Below are 23,199 nucleotides of genomic sequence, written 5' to 3'. Positions count from 1 at the left end.
AGGAGGGGGTGGAGACAGGACTAGTTACCCTGCACAAGGAGAGAGAGCAGCAGTGACCGGTCTTTATGGCAGCATGCTGCTGCACCAAAACGAAGTGTAAGGCCGCGTACACACGGGCGGACTGTTCGCCCAACTTTGTCCGCTGAACAGTGTTTGGGCGGACAGTCCGCTCGTGTGTGGGCTTTCAGCGGACAGTTTCAGCGGACAGTTTGACGGACAAGGTTTTTCGGAAATTCCGTAAAACTGTCCGCTGAAACCTTGTTTCAGCGAACAGTCCGCTCGTGTGTAGGCTTGTTCGTCAAACAAAGTTGCGCGCATGCTCAGAAAGGATTTTCACGCCGAAAGCTATAATGCAGTGTATAGGACGTCGTATTTTTCGTCCCGTCGTACGTGCCGTTCACGTCATCGCGCACGGTTTCAGCAAACTGTTCGTCCGTCGTGTGTGGCCATGTCCGTCCATGCTAAGTTTGAGCGGACTGTTTGCCGAAACTGTTGGACGGACAAAGTTGGGCGAACAGTCCGCGCGTGTGTACGCGGCCTTACACTGGATTACTGCACAGATATGGATGAAACACACAAAGTCTACCATAATTAAATAAAGAATACACATAACGCTTGCATTTAGACAATATTTGATTATTTTGGAGTTTACCTTTAAAGTGTTTGTAAGCCTTTGAATTTTATTTATTTATTTTTTTAAACTAACAAACATGCCTATACTTACCTGCTCTGTGCAAATGTTTTGAACAGAGCAGCCCCAATTCTCTTTTTCTGGGGTCCCCCACCGGCACCCCAGGCCACTCTTCTCCATCGGGTGCCACCACGGAAATCTGTTTTCCCTGGGGCACCCGTGCAGGCTTGCTCCTGAGTTCCGCTACTGCATCCATTGACTAAGACAGCCCCGCCCCCCACGTCACAGGATTTGATTGACAGTAGCGGGAGCCAATGGCTCCTGCTGCTATCAATCTGTCCGATAAGGAGAGAGACAGCAGCTTGAGCCACTGAGTTTGTGCACATTGCTGGATCGGATCGGGCTCAGTAAGAAAGAGAGGGTGTCTGGGGGGAGTCCATAGCACAAAAGGTTTTTTACCTTAATGAATAGAATGCATTAAGGAGAAAAACCTTGAGACTTTACAAGTACTTTAAATTAATTTATAAATATTATATCTCTTATGCTGCGTACTCACGACCGGACTTTCTGGCAGACTAGGTCTGACGGTCTTCCCAACGGAATTTCAGCAGAGTTCCGAAGGACTTTCCAAACAAACGGACAGTTCGTCAGTTCGTAAGTCCGTTCATTTTGAACATGATGACGCAAACGGGACTAAACCAGGAAGTTCAATAGCCAGTAGCCAATATCTTCCCTTGTGTCGTATTTGGTCCATCGGACCAGCACACAGACGAACGGTTTTCCCGATTTTAGTCCACCAGATAGATCTGAAACATGTTCTATTTCTAGATCTTTTTTTTTTTCGAAAAACGATCGACTAGCCCACACACGATCGGATTGTCCGACGGACTAATCCCTTCGGACCTAGTCTGCCAGAAAGTTTGGTCGTGTGTGCGTGACATTACATTTCCAAAAGTCTCTCCTGTTCCTTTGTACCCAGCGCAGTGTGTTCCCCTTTCACCATCTTCTGTGCATTAGTCTAGTTTACTTCTATTATTAAAAGCAAATTCAGATCACAATTGACTTTTCATCTGTATAACAAGAGAGGAGATATTTACCCTGACAGCCATGTCATTGTAGAAATTCATCTTCATAATGAAGTAGGCTGTCTGTGAAAAGAAGAGAAAAAAAGAAAAAAAAAATGATATATATAAGTAAGGGTGGCACGGGTCCTGGTGACACAGAGGCCCGTCTCCTATTTTTACATACGGTGAGATAAGAAAGTCTATACATAATACATAATACCAGTTTCATACATATCAAACTTTTGTATTGCAAAGATGGGGTGGCTAATACATAATGCAGGCTTAACCAGAAAAATCTTTGACAGTCAGACCCGGCGCTAATGGAGATGTATGATCGTAAAATACTCTCCGCTGAATTTGATAATCAATGGGGCTCTACTTAGGATAAAATAACAGTGCGGGAATATTCACAAGTCTTGGTGACACGTACCACTGTATGATTTATACACCGAGGATTCTTATGCCCCAAAACTCACAGAAACATAAAAGGAATTCATATTTCAAGACGTCTGCTTTAATGAAAAATTCAAAGATAGGCCTGTCTTCTGTCGGAATCCTTCAAGGAGACATACGCGGTGCTGAAGCCGAAATGAGCCATCCGACCATCTGTACAAAACGTTATGTACTTAGCCGCCATCCGAGTAATCCTTGGGAATTTTCTTTCATTTAATATTCATTTTAACATCATAAAATCATAAATAATTAGTGTTATTTGAATTGCCGAGTCTGATCCAAAGCAAATTGTCTGTGGCGAGCAGCAGGGCTGGATTATTTATCAACAGGCTGGGCAATTAAGAAACAGTTGGCTGCAATATGTTATTTACAAATGAAGACAATGATGCCGCCGCGTTTTTCGGCTCTCGCTTTATCCATTATGGGTGCGACAGAGTCGTTCCTGGTGTTTAATTAAAGAGCAGTTTTTAAAGTCAAAATTACTGTTGCAATACTTAGATGGGGAAGAAAAGAAATATAAAGAGATTTCAAGTTTTTCTAAACTCTAACAGTAAACTTTTCTATTTTTGGTCTGTTAAATTTACTATTGAAAGTGTTTTGTTATATCTGTTTAATAAGTAGTATAAAACACCTGTTGCTCCTGCAAGAAATTCAATGCTCTCTTGGGTCCTGTGCACTCTGTAGTCTTATCTCATAGCAGTGTTATTAGTCCTGATTGGGTTACTCCTGTATACTACAGAACACCTATGTTATGAAGATGAGAGGAGGAAATGTTCTGTAGTTCTGCTTCTTCAAAGATACAGTACAGAGAGTGAGCGTTGTCAACATAAAAAATAAAAATAAAAACCTGCAAAAAGAAAACGCAATGCAGCCACCACATCTACAGTACCTTGAAAAAGTATTCACACTCCTTGGAATTTTCCACATTTTGTCATGTTACAACCAAAAACGTTAATGTATTTTATTGGCATTTTGCGATAGACCAACACAAAGTGTCACAATTATGTATAAGGAAAATGATAAATGATTTTCAATTTTTTTTACATATAAATATGTAAAAAGTCAGGCGAGCATTTGTATTCAGCCCACCTGAGTCAATACTTTGTAGAACCTCCTTTCACTGCAATTACAGCTGCAATTCTTTTTGGGGATGTCTCTACTAGCTTTGCACATCTAGAGAGTGACATTTTTGCACATTTATCTTTGCAAAATTGCTCAAGATCTGTCTGATTGGATGGAGAGCGTCTGTGAACAGCGATTTTCAAATCTAGCCACAGATTCTCAATTGGATTTAGGTCTGCACTTTGACTGGGCCATTCTTTTTACACACGGTCGGACATTCCGACGGAAAACGTCCCATCGGAGCGTGTTGTCGGATAATCCGACTGTGTGTGGGCTCCATCGGACTGTTTCCGTCGGAATATCCGACGGACAAAGTTTTAGAGCTGGGCTATAAAACTTTCCGACAACATGATCTGATCGGACTTTGTCCGACTGTGTGTAGAGAATTCCGATCGGACAAAGTGCCACGCATGCTCAGATCAAATTCCTAGACCAAAACTATTGGCTACTAGCCTGAACGTAGTCCCGTCTTAACGAAATAACATCATCACATTACGTACGATCGGATTTTTCGACAACTTTGTCCGACCATGTGTATGCAACACAAGTTTCGGACAAAATCTGTTGGACAAAATCCAACGGATTTTGTTGACAGAATGTCCGACCGTGTGTACAAGGGCTAACACATGAATATACTTTGATCTAAACCAGAGATATGCAATTAGCGGACCTCCAGCTGTTGCTAAACTACAAGTCCCATCATGCCTCTGCCCCTGGGTGTCATGCTTGTGGCTGTCGGAGTCTTGCTATGCCTCATGGGACTTGTAGTTCTGCAACAGCTGGAGGTCCGCTAATTGCATATCCCTGATCTAAACCATTCCATTGTAGCTCTAGCTGTATGTTTAGAGCCATTGTCCTGCTGGAAGGTAAACCTCTGCCCCAGTCTCAGGTCTTTTGCAGACTCTAATGCCCCGTACACACAAGCAGAAATTCCACCAGCAAAAGTCCGTTGAGAGTTTTTGGTCTGAAAATGCGACCGTGTGTACGCTCCATAGGACTTTTGCTGGCAGAATTCCAGCCAGCAAAAGATTGAGAGCATGTTCTCAATTTTTCGGTTGAAAAAGTTCCGATTGGAAATTTCCAATTGTCTGTACCAATTCTGACACGCAAAAATTCCTACACATGCTCGGAAACAATTCGGCGCATGCTCGGAAGCATTGAACTTAATTTTCTCGGTTCGTCGTATTGTTGTACGTCACCGCGTTCTTGGCAGTCGAAAGTTCAGCAAACTTTTGTGTGACTGTGTGTATGCAAGCCAAGCTTGAGCGGAATTCCGTCAGAAAAACCATACAAGATTTTTCCGACGGAAATTCCGCTTGTGTGTATGCAGAAATCGCTTATTGCATGTTTGAGAAACCATGTTCTAAAAGTTATCACTGAACTTTCATATTACGTGAAAGCTGCAGAATTCTGAAACACATTTTTTTTAGAAAGGCTCCCTTGTTTAAGTGGCCTTTTAATGGTCCTGTTTAGCTAAATACCCTGATAAAATTAGAATTAATAAAATGTATTGGGCAGAGTTATTGAAGTTAAAATAGCCGAATAGGTTAGGCTTACATTTTTGCGTGTCAGGAAAGTACGCAAAAGTTTGCATATGCCAGACACAAAAGAGAAACGCGCTGCTCTCTAGGAGCAGCAAATCCCAATGGTGCAACAGCACCACGTGGTTCAGTGCAGTCCATTTTTTAAAAAAAGGGTCAGTGTCAGTATCTAAACCTGAGACCTCTGTGGTGTCTGGCTGTGGCTCTTCTTTTTGCGCCACATGAGATGATGGACAGCACCCTATCTGATCTCTTAGGACAATCTTGCTTTGTCTCTTGTTTCTGGTGAACTTTGAACTCTTTGCTCCTCCCATGAACTTCCTGATTTAAGTCATGTCTCTTCACTTCCTGTTTGCCAAATTATTATGCTCTCTCCATCTGATATCTTGCTCCTTTGCGAACATGCAGCTGTCCGTATTTCCACTCGACTATGCTATGTTCCTCAAATATGCTTCTGCGTGATCCCAACCTACAACCATTTCATACTGACCTTTGGCTTGTTTACTGACTACATTTCTTTTTGATCCCTATCTGTTATATCTGCTACTGGATCCCAGGTTGCTCACATCCTGGTGGGGCGATCCTGAGAACCACGACCTGGTACTAACAGGCAGCAAAACCCATCTCCGCTATCGGGAGCTCTGGTGAATATCAGTTAGTAATTAGACTCTGCACCTTGGGCGAGCCTGTGTCATCTACCAAGGTGACCTGCTTGTGTACTTATCCTGCTAGTCAGTGGAAGCCTCTTTACTGCTATAGGTACTGTGTCTCCGAGCCTGATCCCTGACTGTGACAGTCAGAGACATCTTTTCCCACATTTCCAAGGGTAGGTAGCCCATTGAAATGAATAGGCTGTCCTACACGCAGAATGGATTTTGCAGTGATGTAACCCAATACTTATTGGCCTTGCTATTATGATTTTTTTGTTCATTTAACTGGAATACAAAACAGTATTCCGTTTTTTGAGGTTTCTTTGGAATAATTTGTGTGTAATAGTGTACAGGCTTGAAATACTGAGAGGAATACCAATGTATACAGGCAGTGGCAAATTAAACCGATATACTCTAGTTTAAAAAAAGAAAATGCAAATTAAGCATGTATACTTAAAGTGATACTAAAGGCACATTTTTTTCTTAAATAAAAAAGAGGTGATACTCACCTGGTCTGTGTAATATTTCACAGAAAGATCACTTTCTTCCTCTTCTGGCAGTCTCCAGTGGCACTGATGGCTCCCCTGTGTGCCTCCTGTAGCATGCCCGGTTCGAAGGAGGCACCAATGTGTGCATGCTCCTGTTGGGTCCTGAGTCAGTAAGCCACACCCCCATTCCCTTCTCACAGGAACCTATGGCTCTGCTGCTCTCTGCTTCTCCTGTGAAAGCAGAAACTGAGGGGAGCAGTGCTGGGCGGCGACATAGAGCCAGGTAAAAGTTTAGGGATGGAGGTTAGGACAAGTAATGGGGTGTTTTTTTACCTGAGAATGCATTAAGGTAAAAAACATTTAGACTTTGGTACAACTTTAACTCAAAAGAGTCCCTGCCATGGCTGTCACCCTCCTCCAAATCTTCAAATTCCGTCTTTTTCTGCTCTGATCTGACTTCCTGTTAGAGGGTGTCTACGTTTGTTCTTCATTGTCCCACTGTATGTAGGAACAAAGTCAAAAGTCACCCTCTCTTGCTCACTTCCGAGATGGACTAGAGACTATGGGGTTGATGTACTAAAGGCAAATTTTTGTTTGCACGTGATTAGGTGATAGAAGTCAGCAGAGATTCAGCTCATAAACTAATCTCTGGCTCAACTGCTCTTGCAGAGTGGAACTGCACTTTGCACATTGTATAGTCTATTTGTCTTTAGTAAATCAACCCCTATGTGTCAGGGAAGGCTTCGCCATAGTACAGGAGGAGTTCAGAGGCGCATACCTATGAGCATTTGCCGGCCGGGAACTGGCCGAGCAGCTGTGCACAGTCGTTCGCAGATGCGCATGTGCATTCCTAGACATGCGCCTCTCACATTTACTGTTGCCAAACAGACTATTTAAACAGGGCTTCTACTCTGGCTAATTGTGTTCTGTTTATGTTCTTGATTCTTGTGCATGACCCCTGATCTTGACCCAGCTTGCTCCTGACCATCCTTGCCTGCTTTCTGCCCTAACCTCGGCTTGTCCCCGGATTTTGTCTGTGCCTTTTGCTCTTACCTGACCTGTGCACCTTTGCCAGTATTGGCCTGTGACCCAACCATTCTCCTGTCTGTCATCTATACCTGATCTGCCTGCCCATTACCGATCAGACTTGTCTGACCCTGCATCCAGCTCTTCCAGACTGCTACAGCTCTATCAGTCCAGCATATCATCTTCTGGCTTTTGCATCCTTCTGCACATCTACCATCCATCTGCTTACAGCCTACTCGACTGTCACGTCTGCCTGCTGTCACTGTTCCGTCTTCTGGCATATCCCAGTGAAGTTTGACTACCACTATGCAGACTACTGGACTGATCATAGGCACTCTTACCCTGCCATGTTCTTGTGGTTACTGTACCACTATCAGTGATCCCTGAGCCGGAGCTGTGCGAGAGGCTTTCCTTTGCACTTCAGGCTCTCTAACTGGGTACCTGACACTATGGGATGTGTAGTGTATACAAAGCAGTGCACATGACTGCAACTAATGTGCATTGCTAATTCCAAAAAACAGAGGTGAGGGGGAAAGGAGAGGTTCAGGAGCTCACTGAGGATGTTACAAGCAGGCAGAAAAACTGACAGAAATTATTTCATGAAAAATAGATTACAGTAGTGGATGTGTATAGATTATTTTTGTAGAATAAGGATACTGTTTAGTGTCAGTTTAAGATGGTTAATCCTCTATATAGAAGTGCAATGCTGTGAGCCACCCAGCAGGCCCTGTATCAATCACAGAGTACTCCAAGCTTCATAAAGAGCCTGCTGGGTGACCCAATGCATCCATTTTCTATATGGAGGATTACACACCCCAACCTTCTTCTGCCTACTTGTTTTACACTTTAATAAAAGAGTTACAGTATGTCATTTAAAATTTTTGTCATTAGTGGTGCAGATGACTTTAATTACATTGGAGTAGTTTGCCTAATTGATGCTGTTAGGCTGTCACCTGCATGCATGCGGCATCTTTTAAGAAGTGGGTTGCAGTGTGCTTTATTGGAATATACAGTATCTCACAAAAGTGAGTACACCCCTCACATTTTTCTAAATATTTTATTATATCTTTTCATGTGACAACACTGAAGAAATTACACTTTGCTACAATGTAAAGTAGTGAGTGTACAGCTTGTATAACAGTGTAAATTTGCTGTCCACTCAAAATAACTCAACACACAACCATTAATGTCTAAACCGCTGGCAACAAAAGTGAGTACACCCCTAAGTGAAAATGTCCAAATTGGGCCCACTTACCATTTTCCCTCCCCGGTGTCATGTGACTCCTTTGTGTTAAAAGGTCTCAGGTGTGAATGAGGAGCAGGTGTGTTAAATTTGGTGTTATCGCTCTCGCTCTCTCATACTGATCACTGGACGTTCAACATGGCACCTCATGGCAAATAACTCTGAGGATCTGAAAAAAAGAATTGTTGCTCTACAAAAAGATGGCCTAGGCTATAAAAAGATTGCCAAGACCCTGGAACTGAGCTGCAGACCAAGACCATACAGCAGTTTAACAGGAAAAGTTACACTCAGAACAGCCCTCGCCATGGTTGACCAAAGAAGCTGAGTGCACGTGCTAAACATCATATACAGAGTTTGTCTTTGGGCAATAGACATATGAGTGCTGCCAGCTTTGCTGCAGAGGTTGAATGGGTGGGGGTCAGCCTGTCAGACCTCTTCTAAAGATGATGCACAAGAAAGCCTGTAAACAGTTTGCTGAAGACAAGCAGACTAAGGACATGAATTACTGGAACCATTTCCTGTGGTCTGATGAGACCAAGATAAACTTATTTGGTTCAGATGGTGTCAAGCGTGTGTGGCAGCAACCAGGTGAGGAGTACAAATACAAGTATCCCTTGTCTACAGTCAAGCATGGTGGTGGGAGTGTCATGGTCTGGGGCTTCATGAGTGTAGCTGGCACTGGGGAGCTACAGTTCATTGAGGGAACCATGAAGGTCAACATGTACTGTGACATACTGAAGCAGGGCATGATCCCCCCCCCCCCCTTCGGAGACTGGGCTGCAGGGCAGTATTCAAACATGATAATGGCCTTAAACACATTTCCAAGACGTCCACTGCCTTGCTAAAGAAGTCGAGGGTAAAGGTGATGGATTGGACAAGCATGTCTCCAGACCTAAACCCTATCGAGGATCTGTGGGGCATCCTCAAATGGAAGGTGGAGGAGCACAAGGTCTCCAACATCCACCAGCTCTGTGATGTTGTCATGGAGGAGTGGAAGAGGACTCCAGTGGCAACCTGTGAAGCTCTGGTGAACGCCATGCCCAAGAGGGTTAAGGTCGTGCTGGAAAATAATGGTGGTCACACAAAATATTGGGCCCAATTTGGACATTTTCACTTAGCAATGCACTCACTTTTGTGAGATACTATACATACAGGCTCAGGATGGACCAGGAAGATTGCTTTAAATAGGGCAAAAAAGGTTTTATTATAGCACATAATTATGACATATTTATCATACCTGAAACACTAAAAGTTATTGACAACCTACATCTATCTAACTCAGCCTTTCTCAACAGGGATGCCCTGGCAAAAGGCTTAAAGCTATACTAAAGAATAAATATTTTTTGGTTAAAATAAAAAAGAGGTTATATTGTACCTGCTCTGTGAAACTATATTGCAAAGAAAGGTCCCTTACCTCCTCTTTTAGAAGTCTTCCTCTGCCTCTGTCTGCTGCTCCCGCTCCTGGTGTCTCCTTAGCAAGCCGGGTGCTAAGGAGACATATGTGCAAACTAGATACACACAGCGCAGGTAAGCCCCACCCCCACTCCCTACTCACAGGAGGTTGACTGACAGCAGCAGGAGCCTATGGCTGTCCTCAGTGTCTACTGTAAAAGCAGGAAGTGATGGGAGTGGTATTGCAGCTGAGAAAGAGCTGGAGCAGTGACAGTATCCAGGTAAGTGTTTAGGGGTGGAGGTGGGTAGGACAGGTAGTGGAGAGTTTTTTACCTTAATGCAGGGAATGCAATAAAGCATTTGTTAACCCAAAAAAAAAAAAATCCTGCTCCTTTAAGACCTCTCTCACACTGAGGCAGTGTTCAGAGCTAGAAATAGCCTCTAAATAACGCCTAAAAACTGCCTCCTATTCAGCATCTAACGCAGGCGCAGCTCAGTGTGAAAGGAAACTCTAAAGCATGTTATATAGCACAGTGCTTGTGCTATGTCACTTGGCCCCTTCTATCACCTAAAATATCTGTCTGATCCTGACAGTTTTCACCCTCCCCTATGTAAACTGAAAACGGTGTATCATGGCTGCTGAGCCCTGACACTGTGGTCAGTTTACGAGCCTCCGTGATCCGCAGCCCTGCTTTCTGTCTCCTCTGTCCCCCTCCCTGCCTGTCAGCCAGTGACAGTGCCCCCCCCCCCCCCCAACTGCTGCTTGAATAACTGTAACATTTATCCACCTTCAGCGCTGTCTCCTATTGCAGTGACCCCCCGTGTGAGTGATTTATAAAAAAAAGCTGTAAATACCTCATTCCAGAGGGGCGATTTGCAATCAAATGACTGGCCAGGTCTCTCCTCCTCCTCACCTCCTGAGTGACCTCAGCAGGGGAATTTCAGCCCCTCCCACTCCATCTGTCAGAAGAGGAAAGGAGCCCGCTGGTCATGTGATCGTGGATCACAGATCTTAACAACCACTTTAATGTTAAAAAAAATAATAATAATTACTTTGGAACCATTTTAAAAATTGCACCAACTAAGGCAGGCAAGTGGACAAAGCCATGTAAGTATTTGTCCATATCCATTTTAAACACTAAAAAAGCATTCTGAGTACTGACCCTATGCAGGGCTGGCTGCCCACATCTTCACAACCAATGACATAATAGACTGCGAAGGACATGTTGGGCATCCATACAGCGTCCTTGGTTGCCACTCCTCTCCCTCTCTCAGTCAGTGCCAGGGCCATGTGTAAATGTGGGGGCAAGAAACAGAGGCAGCCGGCTGGATTAGGGCTGCATATGAACTCTTTTGAGCTTGTACATGTATAAGGAAATGTCTATAAAGTTATCATTCGCTGGTTTACTAAGTGTTAAAGTGTTAGTAAACGCCCACTGGACACTTGTACCTACAGGTAAGGCTTAATGTGCATAGGACATTTTAAAACCTCTTCTGAACGATTTAATTTGAGATAGTAACTGATGTTTAAAAACATCCATTTTGCCATGTTTACATGCCGCGTTTAGCCGTGTTTGCGTTTAAAAGCCTTTTTTTTTTCAAATAGTCAAAAATTTAAACCGCCAGTTTACAAAATGACTGCTTTCCAAAACATGAGTAAATGCTTTCCATAAAATGCTTCTAAACTCAACTGCCTAGAAATTACTATAAACAATAAGATAACAGAGGGGGCAGCTGAAAAAAAGCCCAATTTCTCCTAAATGTCCATTTACCAGCAGCAGTGTACATGAAGCATAAGTGTAAATATGCACCATTTTGGAGATATTCAGTGTTTCTACGGCTGGTGACGTCACCGGTGCATGCGCTGTAAAGGAACGGCATACTCGTGCTGCTCCTTCAGAGCTCTGTGCCATGGCAGAGACTCCCGCGCACATGCGTGCAAGTGACGTCATCACAGCTCAGCTATTCAAGTGGCCAGAGCCCTCAAACCCAGACGGAAGAACGGGGGGATATGGAAGCCCTGTCAGCAATGACAGCCCACTGCTTGAAGGGATTCATTTCAAGGTAAGCCTTTCATAATGTGCTAATATGCGATGCATACTAGCACATTATACCTTTACCTTGCATGGAAAGTTTTTTTTCTTTCAAGCAAGTTTACTACTGCTTTAACAGTTGTTATGTTAGCTACTGTATGTCTCATGATATAAAGGGGCTGGAAATCCATACCCACTCTCTCACCACAATAAATATGGTACCTTTATTGTTAAAAAGTTTATATTACAGACAACAAACATTTCTATAGCCTTTATGAGTTAAAGAAGAACTCTCATAATCATTAAACAATTAAATACAGGTCCACACATGTTTGACTACCTGTATTAACATCTCCAATTAAACAGTATTAAAATATGAAGATAATTCCTTGCTAATTCCTTGCTTTCCAGATTCTCTGCTCCTCCCCTGATAGGAGACCGATTTGTGGACAATGCTAATGCTAAGCTCAAGCAGAACTCAATTGCCACCGCCCCCTTTTCATTGGGGGGATGCAGGCAGCCCATGCTGTCTAGTGTCCTTGGTTGCTAGGATTGCGTTTTATGGTGCAGGTGGGCACCTGCTTCCTAGCAACCATGGAGGCTGTGCAGCAAGGGCCACTTACATACTAACAACCTAAAAAAAAAAAAAGCACCTGTTCCCAAAACAAGCGCTGTCAATTATAGTTAATTAAATATTTGTCTCCTTGCTAGAGCGGAAGGGAAGCAATGTTGACCATGCTATCTCAGCAATGATACAAGCTAGAAAAATGGGAAAAGTGGGGAAAAGGAGCAAAAAAGTAAAGTGAAACTTCTTCTTCAATGCAAAATAAATAACATTTCAAAAGTTAATTTATTGACATTTTTTTTACAGTATCAGATTTTAAATATGTGACAAAAAGTATGCTCCTTTAAATTCCACACAGTGCCACCCCAGCATTCTTCCCAGGTTCTCCTGACTTTCTTTTAATAATAGATGTTTCCATTGAATAGTGCTGGTTTGTTTAATTCATCTTGGTGTCTAATTCTACCAACATGTATAAGTGAATGGAACACTATCATATACATACTGTATCAGGACTTCCAGGAAACAAATGACTATCTAAACCAATTCAGCCCTCTGATCTATGTCCCCATCTGCGGAGTGATTGAGGGCTGGGCTGGCTGCGTTTTCTGGATAACGAGGAAATAATTTATGGGACAGATCGTAGGGGCTTATTAAAGGCAGGGAGGGGTGATAAGCCTTGTTTACCAGAGGGAATGATAAAGATATGCCTAAATGTGGATGCGTAAAGCTGAAATTAAGACCTGTAAAAAGGAAATGGCGCATCGTTTGTGAAGCCTTTAAAAACATAAAGTCATCAGGTATACAGACCTGTATGTAAAAGAGAAACATTTAAAGGCAAGGTAGCTTGGTCCAGGATAGAGCTCAGTGGAATACATTTTTACCAGTCTACTGATTATAATGTGATTAATGTTGTATTGCTTCCCTGCGGCAAGTGTTGAGTATTCATCTATTCAGAGATGTCCCCTTCTAGAAATCTTTAAAATCAGACTAGAGACTTATCTGTTTACACACACACACATTTGATTAATGCCCAGCCACTTCCGTGACATTCCAGACTGGACGTTTCACTCTATAGTCCGCTCCGCGCTACATTTTAATAGCATGTTTCTGGTTTGGCTTCCATTGATTTTATTTATTTTTTTTGTGTGGAAGTCTAAATGCTATCCTCAATTTTCAAAAAGAAAACTGTGTAGATATAAACTTGGATGTGGTCAGCCGAATGCCAACAAATATGTCCATATGTGTTTGGAACACAAGGCCTGTTTTTTAATGGTTCTTAGTTGTTAATCTGCTTATTTTTTTTCTTATTTATTCTATTTTGATCCACTTATAAAAACTTGTCTGAGGTTGAGATTACACTTATGCCTCGTACACACGATCGGATTGTTGGCCAACAAAACCGTGTTGTCTGAAGAGTGTTGGCTCAAACTCGTCTTTCATACACACAGTCACACAAATGTTGGCCAACAATTATCAACATAGTGACGTACTAGACGTACTACGTGGTTTTTCAGCTCTTTAGCACCACTATTTGATTCACTTTTAGGTTGTAAGCTCTCTTGAGCAGAGGCCTTCTAACCTTTCAGTATTGAACTGTATTTTAACTGTGCGGTTTCCCTTTTTATTGCAAAGTTAAAGTGGTTGTAAACCCTTACAAACCACTTTGACCTACAGGTAAGCCTAGATTAAGGCTTACCTGTAGGTCCAAGAAATATCTCCTAAACCTATACGGTTTAGGAGATATTTGCCTGAAGACAGGCACCGCTGTCTACGGCGCATGCGCCGTAGACAGCGGTGCGCAGGCGCACTGAGCGTGGCATCGTCAATAACGAAGATGCCACGCGATGCCATGCGTGTCGACTCCCGTGCGCATGTGCGGGAGTGACGTCATTGTGGCTTCGCCAAATGACAGCTGCGGAGCTGCGAGACCCCACCGAGAAGATGGATGCCCCGGACTACAGGGGACAGCGGTGACTTCGCTGGCTCCTGTGTCAGGTAAGTGACACATAATGGACTACTATGTGATGCACAGTAGTCCATTATGCTTTTCCTTTGCAGAGAATGAAAGAGGAAGTAAACTCATCAAGGTTTACTTCCTCTTTAAATCACTTTATAAAATGTAATTTAACATTATAATTGCACAAACTGTTGGCGCTATGTAAATCCTAAATAATAATAATAATGATAATATAATAAAGAAAGGCAAAAAAATACTGTAGTTTTTTTTTTTTCAAACTAATTTTTCAAGCTTTGTTTCTGAGGAATTTCACTAACGACAAAGTTGGTACTTTGATTATAGCCATAACTACTCCACCCATCCTTATGCCTTGTACACACGGTCGGAAATTGCGACCACAAAATCTGTCTGATTTTTTCCAACGGATTTTGTCCAAAACTGGTGTTGCATACACACGGTCGGACAAAGTTGTTGGAAAATCCGATAGTTTGGAACGTGGCAACGTTCGTTGCGTAGGACGGGACTACGTAGAGGCCAATAGCCAATAGCTTTGGTCTCGTAATTTGATCTGAGCATGTGTGGCACTTTGTCCATTGGAATTCTCTATAAACAATCGGAGAAATGTAAGATCTGATTTTTTTTTTAGTCTGAAAATTTTAGATCCTGCTCTCAAATTTTTTCCGGAAAAAGTCAGATAGAGCCCACAAACGATCAGATTTTCCAACTATATAATCTGATTGGACCTTTTCCGTCAGAATTTCTGACGTGTGTACAGGGCATTAGGCTGGCCATACATGGTCGAATTTTTAAAGGTTTTTTTCTGAAAATCAGAAAATGAGCATTTTGTGATCCGATGGTGCCACCATTGATTTCAAAATTTGACCAACCAAGCCTTCAATTTCACCTAAAGTTTCTACAGACAAGAATTTTCGTGGCTGGGAATCTTCTTTTCTTTCTGGGAATTTTATTTTCTTGCACATGCGCATTTCTTTTTCGATTACACTTCTCGCACGATTCTCCCATCATCGATTAGAAAATTGTTAGTTTTTCAAAAAATTTCCAACACGTCCGATTATTCAAATTCAATGGCAAAAAAATGGGCTGTTGCACTAATAGTGCGAAATACGACTGAAAATTCTTATGCCGCATACACACGATCGGCATTTCGGCCAGCAAAAGACAGATGAGAGCTTTTCATCGGAAAATGAGACTGTGTGTATGCTCCATCGGAATTTAGCTGGGCGAATTCCCGCCAGCAAAAATTTGATAGCATGTTCTCAATTTTCCCGATGGAAATTTCGATTGTGTGTATGCAATTCCGATGCGCAAAAACTCACGCATGCTCAGATTCAACTACGAGATGGAAGCTATTGGCTACTAGTTATTGAACTTCCTTTTTCTAGTCCCTTCGTATGTGTTGCATGTCACCACGTTCTTGGTGGTCAGAATTCGGTGTGACCGTGTTTAAGCAAGACAGTTTGAGCGATGGGAAAACCATGAAAGCTTTTTCTAACGAGAATTCTAATTGTGTGTACGCGGCATTAGATAATATTTTCGATAATTCTTTTCGAAATTCGACCCATGTATGGCATGTCTTAGGTGTTTATATAGAGCAGTGATGGCAAACCTTGGCACCCCAGATGTTTTGGAACTACATTTCCCATGATGCTCAGGCAATGTGCAGTGTAGTTGAGCATCATGGGAAATGTAGTTCCAAAACATCTGGGGTGCCAAGGTTCACCATCACAGATATAGAGTATATAACAATTCTCTTTACCATAGCTGAGGGTAAAGTTGCAGCAGGTCCTGCTGTATAGTGATCAACACAACCAGAAGACTCATCAGTGACCAACTTGTCCACCTGTAGTCACCTTTGTGGTCAAAGAAACTCCTAAGTGGGGTTTCAAACCTTTACAAGTGGCAGTGACAGGGTGGAAAACGTGGTGTTTATTTGCTGGTGTAAGTTGAATGGAAATTGCTCCATGGTGATATCTGAAACCAAAACATCAGCTAAGGTCACCTAGACAGGTGATCAGAGAGTGAGCAACCAGAGGGGGTCCCAGAACAGACAAGATTAATGCAGTCGGCTATGACCTCGGACTAGAGGACGGCGTTCGGGGGTGCCACTTCCAGCCCAGTATTCCTAACTCGACAAAATCAAGGCCGATAGATCAGAGCGATGTTGACAAACCACAATTCCTGTGCACATATGGGCGCCGCTTATGATGAGCTTTTATTTTCTGCATCAGTGCTAGTTTTATTTCTCCATTTTGGATATGATCATTAGGGTGATTTATTAGCAAGTAATCACAGGCATTTTGTGCATATGCTTTACCTTGTTTGCTGGCAACCGATACCTCTCTGGCTATTAGCGGAGGAAAATGTTTAAAGTGACCTACAAATTTATCTCTACACTAGAAAGAGGCAAAGACTGAAACATGTTTTCAAAGCCCGTCTGGCAAATCCATTATGTCAGCAACTTTAAACGACAATCTGTTTTTTTTTTTCCTTTTGTTTGGATACTTACCGGGAGACAGCAAAGTGTTGTAACTCACTGCACCCCATTAAAATTAACAGACCACTGTTATCATTTGAAAGGTGGAAACTGATTGGCTCAATTATTTACTGTGATTTGCACATCACCACTGCCTTATTAAAGCGGACCTTCAGTCATTTTCTTTTAACTTTCCATCTATTAAATCTTCTGCCCTTTTTTTTTTTTTTAACTTTGGATAGTAAAATGTTTTTTTCTGCCAGTAAATACCTTATACACCCCATTTCCTGTTTCTTGTCTGGTAAAAAGCCTTGGCATATAACATCATGCACAGAGATCTCTCTCACTCTCGTGAGAGTCTGCAGGAAGGAAGGGGGGTGAGTCATAAGAGGGACAATGAGAGCTGCAGAGCTGGAGGTGTGTCTGTGTAAATCCAGGAAGTGAACAGGCAGCAGCTGAAGCTGCCCACAGTTAAAATGGATGCAGCCAGACTCAGTGGAGGGAGATTTCTTCAGCATATTTGGCAAGTACAGAATCACAGTATATATAAAATAATATGCAAAGTGGTTGGAGAGAAGCTTCAGAATGGCAAAGATGTTTTTCTTGCAAATTATGTGAGCAGGCTGCAACTCCTCTTTAAGGGCTCATGCACATGGGCACTTTTAATTGAATAGCAAAAAAAAACTAACAGGTACATTGTGGCGCCCAAGAAACACAGGTGCAGCATACAGGGAGAGAAATGAGCCCCAAAACGTGTGACCAAGAGAAGACCTGTAGTTTTTACCTCTGTGCTCTTGGTTTAAAGTGATTCTAAAATCAAAAGGTTTTTAACCTTAACGCATTCCCTGCATTAACCACTTGACTTCCGGAAGATTTACCCCCATTCATGACCAGGCAATTTTTTGCGATACAGCACTATGTTACTTTAACTGACAATTGCACGTTCCTGCCACGCTGTACACAGATTAAATTTATGTCCTTTTTTCCCACAAATAGAGCTTTTTTTGGTGGTATTTGATCACCTCTGTGGTTTTTATTTTTTGCGCTATAAACAAAAAAAAACAGACAATTTTGAAAAAATGTATAAATAAAAAACAATATTTTATACTTTCTGCTATAAAACATGTCCCAAAAAAAATAAAAATCTAATTTCTTCATAAATGTAGGTCAGTATGTATTTTGCTACATAAATTGCTACATATTGATTGGTTTGCACAAATGTTATAACGTCTACAAACTATGGGATATATACTGGAATTTATTGTTATTTTTTTATACTAGTAAAATCAGCGACTTATAGGGGGACTGCGATAGTATGGCAGGCAATCTGACACTAACTGACACTTTTGACACTTTGTGGGAACCAGTGACAGTAATAGAGTAATCAGTGCTAAAAATATGCACTGTCACTGTACTAATGACACTGGCTGGGAAGGCTTTAAACATCTAGGGCTGCAGAACCGCTTCTTTCACTTTTTGGTCTCACGGGAGACACTGAGGGCAGTGGAAGCACTAGGTTCCTGCTGCTGTCAATCAAACTCCTTTGAGGAGGGGGTGTGGCTTACCGATGTACTGTATGTGTCTATGGACTCACACAACCTGGTTTAGGAATGCGTACGCAAGGGTGCTTCCTTAGCACCCAGAGAAGGGAGGAGCAGACGGCACCAATGTGGACATCTCTGTGCAATATTGATGCACAGAGCAGGTAAGTATAACCTATTTTCATTTTACAGAAAAAAAAAAAAACAACAACTACCCTTAAATATCACTTTAATATATAATCAGATTACCCGCGCCAGGCACCTCTAGGCTCTGTGCCCGTCACTCAGCACATAATTAGTTGTCAGCCTACTGAAGTTTCACTGAAAACCAAAGTAGCCGTGAACACGTGGTAGGTAATGCAGAGGTGCCAGGAGCTGTCATATTGAATGAAGATTTATTTGGATTGCTAGCACAGAGTTAAGTATAATTTACTATATTACGCTAGATCTAAAGATCTCTTATTTGTAAAAATCTTCAGCTATATGAAATTGGCCACACTCTATACAATTTGATTGTACAATCTCCTTCAGATCTATTATCAACTGTGTAGTGCAAGGGGGTACTTTTTATACAAATGTAATTGATTGTTTAGGTTTGTCCTCATAATATACAGTTTGGTAAATCTAAATGAGATTGTACAATCTGATTGTATAGTGTATGACCAGCTTTAGAATGATCACTCAATTTGCTTTAATCTGATTTTATATACTTATTTCTAATATACCAGATCTGAGTGTATATAAAGCCTTAAAGTGGAGTTCCACCCCCCCAAAAATTTTTAATTAATGTGCTTAAAAAAAATTAAAAAAAAAACATTTGGAGAATTTTTTTTTTTTTTTACTCACCTCTAAATGCCTGTTGCTAGGGGGTCCCTCGTAGTCTGCCTCCTTCTGCGCCTGGGCTCCTGACGTCACTTTCCTCAGTGCAGGAAGGGAGATCACCTCTCCCCCTCCCTCTAGGCAATCATCTGGGACACGTGACAGATCCCAGATGATTGGGCGGCCAGTCACAGTGCGGCGCGGTTCACGCATTCACAGTGGGTACCTGGCTGTGAAGCCATAGCCAGGCACCCACAGTTAAAATGCCGGCACCGCCGAGTGGAGGGGGAGACGAGCAGGGCTTCGATCCCCCGCATTGCTGGACCCTGGGACAGGTAAGTGTCCGATTATTAAAAGTCAGCAGCTGCAGTATTTGTAGCTGCTGACTTTTATTTATTTTTTTAAATGGGAACTCCGCTTTAATTTCTTTTTTCTTCTTTAAGGTATAGATAGAATGAGTAAGGGCTCCAACCTTTGTTGGGTTTGTATAGTTGTACCGGTATGTATCTTTTTCACATTATCACTTTGCTAATTGAAGCCTAAGTTTCACTAAAATAAAAAAAATAAGAAAATCAGCACAAGGGACATAACTTGTAGTCAGTAGGATGTGTGCCTTGTGCCTTGTGTGCCTCGAGCTACACTTAGGCTTTAACTCCTTCGGATCCACGCTATAGCCGAATGATAGCTACAGCGTGCATCTGCTTTTCCGGGAGTACGTTCTATTGACGTCCTCCCCTTTGCAGGCTCGCCACGCCCCCCCCTGAACTGGGCACACAGCGTGCACTGTGATCGCCCAAGTCAATGAGACTCGGGTGATCACAGATCCGACGAAAGCTGATCATGTGATGTAAACAGAGGTTCGGCAATTGTTTTTTTTTTTCTTCTGACAGCGTGAGGAGAAAAGAAGCTGATCACCGTTTTCTGTTTGCAGGGACATAGATCCAGAAGAGGAACAACCTGTTATGTGCCCACCAGTACCACCTGAAAGTGCCACAAATCAGTGCCCACAGATCAGTGCCCACAGTACATCAGTGACAGCAATCAGTGCCACCTATCAGTGCCCACAAGTGTCACCTATCAATGCCCACCAGTGGTGCCAATCAGTGCCTCATCAGTGGCACCTAGCAGTGCTGCCTATCAGTGTCACCTACCAGTGCCGATCAGTGCCCATAACTGCCTCCCATCAGAGCCCATCACTGCCACCCATCAGTGCCACCTATCAGTGCCATCTATTAGTGCCCTTCAGTGCCACCTATCAATGTCCTTCAGTGCCGCCCATCAGTGCCACCTCTCAGTGCCAACCAATGCCACCTATCAGTGCCCACAAGTGCTGCCTATTAGTGCCCATCAGTGCCACCTTATCAGTGCCCATCAGTGTCGCCTTATCAGTGATCATCAATGCAGCCTATTGGTGCCCATCAGTGCAGCCAATCAGTGTAGCCTATCAGTGTAGCCTCATCAGCACACATCAACGAAGAAGAAAAACTACCTGTTTGCAAAATTTATTATCAAAATATAAAACGATTTTGTATTTATTTATTTTTTAATTGGTCTTTTTTAATTTTTTTTAAACAAAAATAAAAAACCCAGAGGTGATCAAATACCACCAAATGAAAGCTCTATTTTTGGGAAAAAATGATAAAAAAAAATTTTGTACAGTGTTTTATGGCCGCATGATTGTCATTCAAAGAGTGACAGAGCTAAAAGCTGAAAATTGGTCTGGGCAGGAGGGGGGTTTAGGTGCCCAGTAAGCAAGTGGTTAACCTCTTCCCTCCCGCCCTATAGCCGAATGACGGCTATAGAGCAGGCGCTTTGGTCCGGGAGGCCGTCCCTGGACATCCTGGTGTTTACTTCCGCAATGCGTGCCGCCGCGGGCACGCATCGGGGAAGTTCTGTGTTTGCCGTGTCCCCCGGAGACAGGCAAACACAGATCGCTGTAAACGGCCAATCACAGCGGCCATTTACAGCGCGATCGGCGTGTCCAATGTGAGATGATGTCATATGTAAACATATGACATCATCTCTCAGCGCCGCTCTCCCTCCTCACACAGACAGCGTGTGAGAGGGGAGAGATGAACAGCTGCAGTGGCCGTAAGTGTGAAAATAAAAAAATAAATTAAAGAAAGTGCCATCCACCCCAGTGCCATCCGCCCCAGTGCCATCCTCCCCCAGTGCCATCCTGCCCCAGTGCCATCCGCCCCAGTGCCATCCACCCCAGTGCTACCTGCCCCCAGTGCCACCTGTTAGTGCTATCTGTCCCCAGTGCCACCTGTTAGTGCTATCTGTCCCCAGTGCCACCTGTTGTCAGTGCCATTTGTCCCCAGTGCCATCTGTCATCAGTGCCACGTATAAGTGCCATCTGTCATCAGTGCCACATGTCATCAGTACCACATAGTGCCATCTGTCATCAGTGCCACGTATCAGTGCCATTTGTCATCAGTGCCACCTGTCAGTGTCACGTGCCATCTGTTGTCAGTGTCACGTGTTATCAATGCCACTTATCAGTGCCATCTGTCATCAGTGTCACGCATCATCTGTGCCACGTATTAGTGCCATCTGTCATCGGTGCCACGTATTAGTGCCACGTATTAGTGCCATCTGTCATCAGTGCCACATATTAGTGCCATCTGTCATCAGTGCCAGTGTCATCATTGCCACGTATCAGTGCCATCTGTCATCAGTGTCACGTGTCATTGTCCTGGTGCTCCAGGGCCTTCAAAAGTGTAATAGGTAGTCAACAAGTTAGATGTGTAATTTATGCTCCTAGAACACCTGATGGTGCTCCCTGCATGTTGGGCCTCTCTATGTGGCCAGGCTGTGAAAAAGTCCCACACATGTGGTATCGTAATACTCAGGAGGAGTAGCAGAATTTTTTTGGGGGCGTCATTTGTGGTATACCCATGCCACGTGAGAGAAATAACCTATTACAATGACAATTTTGTGGAAAAAAACTTAAAAAATTAAAAGTCTTAATTTTGCAAAGAATTGTGGGGAAAAAAGGACAACATCAAAAAGCTCACCATGCCTCTTACTAAATACCTTGGAATGTCTACTTTCCAAAAAGGGGTCATTTGGGGGGTATTTGTACTTTCCTGGCTTGTTCGGGTCACAAGAAGCGAGATAGGCCACCAGTACATCAGATGTGATCAATTTTGTGCGATTTGCACCACAGCTTGTAGACTCTCTAACTTTCACAAAGACCAAATAATATCCACTAATTTGGGTTATTTTTACCAAAGATATGTAGCAGTATAAATTGTGGCCAAAATTTATGAAGAAAAATTAATAATTTGAATAATTTTGTCACAGAAACAAAAAAATATGTGTTTTTTTCAAAATTTTCGGCCTTTTTTAATTTATAGCGCAAAAAAGGTGATCAAATACCACCAAAAGAAAGCTCTATTTGTGGGGAAAAAAGGACAAAAAATTCATTTGGGTACAGTGTAATTGTCATTCAAAGTGTGAGAGCACCGAAAGCTGAAAATTCGTCTGGGCAGGAAGGGTGTTTAAGTGTCCAGTAAGCAAGTGGTTAAACTTCGTACAGGTCTGAAAAGTCCCCTACAATCAGCATTATATTTATATAACTATTGCTAATGTTAAAAAAAAAGCCAGTAAATTGCCTCCAAATGACCAACAGGATGTATTTCCAGAATCTCAGGTTCCCCATTACCTTCACTTTTTTTCTGAAATACTTTCTTGCCAGATAACCACGCCACCATTTCTGGATCACAGTCCCCATTCGGTTCAGGTACCTAGAACAAAGACAGTATATGATGGAATAATTGTTATATATATATATATATATATATATATGGTATATGCACACAGTCTGTTTTCCAAATGAACATTGGAGTCCTATTTAGCAGATTGATATTTAAAGTGGTTGTAAACCCTTACATATACCCAGTGAAGTGACTGACGTGATGTCAATGATTATAATATATGAGTTCAGTGTGCTTTTTTTCTTGTCTAAAGGCTTAAAGTAGTTTTAAACCCTCGTATATACTCAGTGAAGTGAATGGTCTCAGGGGATACACAGAGATGAAACAAATCCTCCTACATAAGTTGTACCTGCAGTCTTCTCTTCTCTACATCCATTCCAAATCCAACATTTTTAAAGCTAGTCTGAGCTGTCAGAAAAGAGGGGGTAAAGAGCTGAAATTACACTCTGCAGAACTCA

The 23,199-nt window shown here is 42.5% G+C and overlaps 1 protein-coding gene across 1 annotated transcript in view; it reads right to left on the bottom strand.

The window, feature by feature from the left end:
• Positions 1–23,199, bottom strand: part of SPATA17 (spermatogenesis associated 17) — a 247,512-nt gene that overhangs the window by 211,951 nt on the left and 12,362 nt on the right. Inside the window, exons 3-4 of the mRNA XM_077485778.1 lie at positions 22,690–22,771; positions 1,729–1,779 (exon numbers count right to left, since the gene is read on the bottom strand). Of these exons, the coding sequence (XP_077341904.1) occupies positions 1,729–1,779; positions 22,690–22,771 (133 nt within the window). The remainder of the gene's footprint in view (positions 1–1,728; positions 1,780–22,689; positions 22,772–23,199) is intronic.

Source organism: Lithobates pipiens, unplaced genomic scaffold (assembly GCF_037356315.1).
Source record: "Lithobates pipiens isolate NorthernLeopardFrog02 unplaced genomic scaffold, aLitPip1_a1.2 Scaffold_18, whole genome shotgun sequence".
Classification (NCBI taxonomy): Eukaryota; Metazoa; Chordata; class Amphibia; order Anura; family Ranidae; genus Lithobates; species Lithobates pipiens.
This window is presented reverse-complemented; position numbering and strand designations above follow the sequence as displayed.